Below are 5,998 nucleotides of genomic sequence, written 5' to 3' on the forward strand. Positions count from 1 at the left end.
GAACTAGAGTCAATGAATCCCAATCATCAATTACTTGGACATTAGTAACTCAAGAGTTCCTAAGTTACCTTTCCAAGCCAAGAACATAAAACTCTACTCTAAAATCCAACCAAGCATTTCATCAAACACTCTGAAGGCATAAAAGGAAAGCATAGTAAAATTGCAAGAAAAGTAAATCTACACTACTCAATTTTCAAGGAATTAAACAACAACAAATCAAATGAACACAATTATTATGATTTACCTTGAATTGAATTGAAAGAGAAAGGAAGGAACAAAAGTAGATCTACAACAAAATGCAAGAACAACATAAAGGAAATTACAACAAAAGGATGGAAGAAGAATGAATGTAACAACAAGGAATTGAGAAGATAGAAGTAGAAGAAGATGAATTAAAATCTAGATCTAAGAACTAAACCTAATCCTAATTCTAGAGAGAAGTGAGAGCTTCTCTCTCTAGAAACTAACTACAAAGCTAAACTAAGCTAAAACTAAACTAATGATAACTAACATCTAAAGTATGAAAAGTATGAAAAGTCTATGCATTCCCCCTTCAATCCTTGACTTAAATAGCATCAGAAATGAGTTAGATTGGGCCCACAAGGCTTCAGAATTCGCTGGCCACGTTTTGCTTTAAGTGACTAGGTGGCAGCAACGGCGCGTGCGCGTACTTTGCGCGTGCGCGCCACCATACGTGTAGAAACTATGGCAAATCTTATATCGTTTCGAAGCCCCGGATGTTAGCTTTCCAACCCAACTAGAATCGCATCATTTGGACCTCTGTAGCTCAGGTTATGGTCGATTAAGTGCGAAGAGGTCGGCTTGACAGCTTTCCGGTTCTTCCATTTCTTCATGAGTTCTCCAACTTTTCATGCTTTCTTTCTTCATTCCCTTGATCCAATCTTTGCCTCCTGAACTTTAAATCACTTAACAAACATATCAAGGCATCCAATAGAATCAAGGTGAATTAAATTTAGCTATTTTGAGTCCTAAAAAGCATGTTTTCACTCTTAAGCACAATTAAGGGAGAAGTTATAGAACCATGCTATTTCATTGAATAAATGTGGGTAAAAGGTGATAAAATCCCAAAAAATCAATACAAAACAAACCGTCAAATTGGGGTTTGTCAGACCTACAATTCTGGATGGAGAAATCACCCTACCTTTGGATGAGGTAATCAAGGACAGAGACAAAATAACTTCAACAACAACCCTCATCAAAATAATTTCAACACTCCCTACTAACCATCACCACTACAACAATCAACAAAACCATCTCAAATTCCTCAAAAGCCTTCCTCTCTTGAAATTGCCCTAGAAAAACTCTCCCACCACACCTCCACTTTTGTCCAATCTACCATAAATTTTATGCATGAGTCCAAGGCCTCCATCCGAAACTTGGAAGCTCAAATAGGCTAGCTTACCAACAAATTGCTGAAATACCCACAAATTCCTTTTTCAGTGACACAATTTCAAACCCAAAAGAAGAATGTAAGGCTATCAATTTGAAGAGTGAAAAAATGGTGGGTAAATAAGCCACAAGCAATGACAAGAAAGATGGAAAAGCCACGGAAGAGGTCATTCTTCAAGGAAAATACGTCCCTACAAACTCCCCTACACAACCAATTCAAGCTTCAAAAGAGAAACCAATAGAGGAGGTTAAAGTGGTAGAATACAAGTCTAAAATTTCATACCCTCAAAGACTACAAAAGAAGACCAAGAACAAGCAATTCTCTAAGTTCTTGAAGGTTTTCAGAAAGCTACAAGTTAATACTCTTTTTGCTGAAGCCTTGGAATAAATGCCTCTCTATGCAAAGTTTATGAAGGAGTTGCTAGCAAAAAAGAAGAAATGGAGGGAGGATGAAACAGTGGTCCTTAATAAGGAGTGTAGTGCAATCATACAAAATAATTTACCCCAAAAGTTGAAGGATCCCGGGAGTTTCTTGATTCCTTGCACCATTGGTGAGATTACTATTGAAAGAGCTCTTTGTGACTTGGGGGCTAGCAATAATCTCATGCCATTCTCCTTGATGAAGAAGATGCAAATTGATGAATTGAAGTCCACAAGGATCTCTCTTCAACTTGCAGATCATTCCATTAAGTTCCCACATGGAGTAGTTGAGAACTTGTTGGTGAAAGTGGGTAAATTCATACTCCCTGCTGATTTTGTAATTCTTGACATGAAAGAAAATACCAATACCTCCATTATCTTGGGAAGACCATTCCTTGACACTGGGAAAGCTTTAATTGATGTACAAAAAGGTGAGTTGATATTAAGAGTGCATGATGATCATATTGTATTCAATATATTGAAGGCCGTGCAACATCCCAATAATTCTGAAGGGTGTATGAAGATTGATATAATCGACCCCTTGTTACAAGAGACTCTAGAAGAGGAGGAGATCAACAATTCTCTTGAACCCCTTAAAGAAAAAGACTTAGCCAAAAATGAGAAGTCCCCAATACCTAAGGAATTTGAAGCCTCACATGTTCCAGCAAAGGAGGAGGAGGCACCCAAGCTTAAGCTAAAGCCTCTGCCTCCCAATCTTAAATATGCTTTCTTTGGTGACAACAATACATATCCAATGATTATAAGCTCTTCTCTAGGCTTGAATGAGGAAAAAGATTTGCTCAAGGTGTTGAGAGATCACAAAAGTTCTCTTGGGTGGACCATTGGTGATCTTACGGGAATAAGCCCAATAATGTACATGCATAAAATCTTACTTGAAGAAGACTCCAAACCAGTGGTGCAAGCACAGAAGCAGCTCAACCTGATCATGAAAGAGGTGGTTTGAAAATAGGTCATGAAGCTATGGGAAGCCAAAATCATTTACCCAATTTTTTATAGTCTTTGGGTGAGTCCGGTGTAAGTTATTTCCAAGAAAGGAGGAGTCATAGTGGTTGCCAATGAGAATAATGAACTCATCCCCACTAGAACCATAACCGGTTGGAGGATGTGTATTGACTATAGAAGGCTCAATACCGCTATAAGGAATGACCACTTCTCATTACCCTTCATTGACCAAATGATTGAGAAATTAGCTGGACATGCATTTTATTGCTTCTTGGATGGTTATTCGAGGTATAATCAAATTATAGTAGACCCTAAGATCAAGAGAAGACGGTATTCACTTGCCTATTTGGTGTCTTTGCCTACCGCCGCATGTCTTTTGGACTTTTCAATGCTCCTACTACTTTTAAAGGTTTTTTCTAACATAGTTGAAAAATTCATTGAGGTATTTATGGATGATTTCTCTATTTTTGGTGATTCTTTTGAAGCTTGCTTACAACATCTAGCTTTAGTTTTGAGAAGGTACCAAGAAATAAATCTTATTTTGAATTAGGAGAAATGTCATTTTATGGTAAATTAAGTTATTGATCTTGGATACCGCATCTCAAACAAAGGGATAGAAGTTGACAAAGCCAAGGTGGAGGTAATTGAGAAATTACCACCCCGTGTGAATGTGAAAGCAATAAGGAGTTTCCTCGATCATGCTAGATTTTATAGGAGATTTATAAAGGACTTTTCAAAAATTGCTAAATCATTTATCAATATCTTGGTTGCTGATGTTTCTTTTATCTTTGATCATGAATGCTTGCATACTTTTGAAACTCTTAAAGCTTAGCTTGTCTCTGCACCCATTATTGCTCCCCCAAATTGGACTTCACCTTTGAGTTAATGTGTGATGCAAGTGATTTTGCAATAGGAGTAGTTTTGGAGCAAAGACAAGAGAAGCTATTGCATGTAATATATTATGCAAGCGTGTTCTTAATGATGCCCAAAAGAATTATACCATAACAGAGAAAGAACTTCTAGCTGTGATTTTCGCATTTGATAAGTTTAGGTCCTATTTAATTGGTTCAAAAGTAATTGTCTACACTGATCACTATACTCTTAAGTATCTTTTGACCAAACAAGATGCTAACCAAGGTTGATTAGATTAATGCTCCTATTTCAAGAATTTGATATTGAAATTAGAGACCGAAAGAGTTTTGAAAATCAAGTAGCTGACCATCTTTCTAGACTTGAACCAGTGGAATCTCAAGCTCATCAAATCCCCTTAAATGAAGGATTTCCTGATGAGAAACTCTTTGTAATACACAATACACTTTGGTTTGCAGACATAGCAAATTATAAGGCTGGGAGGATCATTCCAAAGGAGTTCACTAAGCAACAAGCAAAGAAGTTACATCATGATGTTAAATACTTCTTATGGGATGTTCCTTACTTGTTCAAGAGGGGTTTAGATGGCATAATCCAGATATGCATCTCAGATGAAGAGACTAAAGAAGTTCTCTGACATTACCATGGTTCTGAATATGTGGACATTTTGGTGGAGAAAGGACTGCAACAATGGTCCTCCAATGTGATTTTTATTGTCCCACACTTTTCAAAGATACTAGAAAATTTGTGAAAAATTGTGACTAATGCCAAAGAGTTGGGAGTTTGCCCAAAAAGAATAAAATGCCACAAAATTCTATTCTGAAAGTGGAGTTGTTTGATGTGTGGGGAATAGATTTCATGGGACCATTCCCTTCCTCTTACTCCAATAATTATATCTTAGTGATTGTTGATTATGTTTCTAAGTGGGTAGAGGCCGTACCTTTGCCTACCATTGATGCTAAAGTGGTGTTTAGCTTCCTCAAGAAGTATATATTCAGTAGGTTTGGTATTCCAAGAACCTTGATTAGTGATAGAGGTAGCCACTTTTGTAAAAAACAATTGGACACACTTCTCCAAAGATATGAAGTCAAGCATAAGGTGGCCACCCCTACCATCCTCAAACTAGTGGCCAAGTGAAGATCTCAAATAGAGAACTCAAGAGAATCCTTAAGAAGATGGTGAGAGTTTCAAGGAAAGAATGGGCGAAGAAGATTGATGACGCTCTCTGTGCTTTCAAAACGGCATTCAAAATATCCATTGGGATTCCACGTTATCAACTTGTCTATGGCAAGGCTTGTTACTTGCTAGTGGAACTGGAGCATACAACATATTGGACAACAAAGTTTCTTAACTTTGATACAAAGACTGTGGGAGAGAAGAGGTTGCTTCAACTAAATGAGCTTGATGAGTTTAGAGTGAAGGCTTATAAAAATGCTAAGCTTTACAAGAAGAAGACTAAAATGTGGCATGACAAGAGGATCTCCACAAGAACATTTGATCCTAGACAAATGGTGCTTCTTTTCAATTCAAGGTTAAAGCTCTTCCTAGGAAAGTTGAAGTCTAGATAGTCTGGGCCTTTCACTATCATCAAAGTGTCACCATATGGTCATATTGAGGTTATGGAAGAGAATTCTGGGAGGAAATTCACTGTCAATGGCCAGAGATTGAAGCACTACCTTAGAGGTGATATAGATTGTCAGAGAACCACTCAAATCCTCACTTGAAGAAGCTACACCGTCAAGCTAGTGATGTTAAAGAAGCGTTTAATGGGAGGCAACCCATCATTTAGTAATTTCTGTTCTAGCTCTTTTCATTTAGCATTTAATTATTTTTTGTTTTAGTATGTATGTATTGTATGGAGTAAGTTTGGTGTTCTCCCACCAAGATTAATCGAATTTCACTCGACTGGATACTTGGCCTAGCTCTATAGTGAATGTGCCACATTAAATTTGGTATTACTACACTAAGTTTGGTGTTGGCACATTTCATTTATGCAAGGCGCATTCATTAGCTGCACCACATTTTTTCTATGCAATCACAATAGTTAAGTTATTCCTTTAGGAAGTTTTTAATGCATTCTATGCATGGCATCTAATGAGCGGATAATTTATACGCTTTTTGGCATTGTTTTTACTTAGTTTTTAGTATGATTTAGTTGGTTTTTTAGTATATTTTTATTAGTTTTTAATTAAAAATCACATTTCTGGAATTTACTATGAGTTTGTGTGTTTTTCTGTGATTTCAGATATTTTCTGGCTGAAATTGAGGGAGCTGAGCAAAAATCTGATTCAGGCTGAAAAAGGACTGCTGATGTTGTTGGATTCTGACCTTCCTA

At 37.0% G+C, this 5,998-nt stretch overlaps 2 protein-coding genes across 2 annotated transcripts; both read left to right on the forward strand.

Moving 5' to 3' along the window:
* The first annotated feature begins 1,798 nt into the window (after positions 1 to 1,798).
* On the forward strand, positions 1,799 to 4,300 carry LOC140178518 (uncharacterized). The gene is made up of 4 exons (XM_072215688.1): positions 1,799 to 2,788; positions 2,882 to 3,081; positions 3,707 to 3,930; positions 4,122 to 4,300. Exons 1-4 carry the CDS (start codon positions 1,799 to 1,801, stop codon positions 4,298 to 4,300), a joined length of 1,593 nt encoding a protein of 530 aa, XP_072071789.1.
* Positions 4,301 to 4,838: 538 nt separating this feature from the next.
* LOC112742357 (uncharacterized) lies at positions 4,839 to 5,231 on the forward strand. The gene has a single exon (XM_025791594.1). It carries the CDS (start codon positions 4,839 to 4,841, stop codon positions 5,229 to 5,231), a length of 393 nt encoding a protein of 130 aa, XP_025647379.1.
* The last annotated feature ends 767 nt before the right edge of the window (positions 5,232 to 5,998 follow it).

The sequence above is a fragment of the Arachis hypogaea genome, chromosome 14 (assembly GCF_003086295.3).
Source record: "Arachis hypogaea cultivar Tifrunner chromosome 14, arahy.Tifrunner.gnm2.J5K5, whole genome shotgun sequence".
In the NCBI taxonomy this organism is placed as follows: Eukaryota; Viridiplantae; Streptophyta; class Magnoliopsida; order Fabales; family Fabaceae; genus Arachis; species Arachis hypogaea.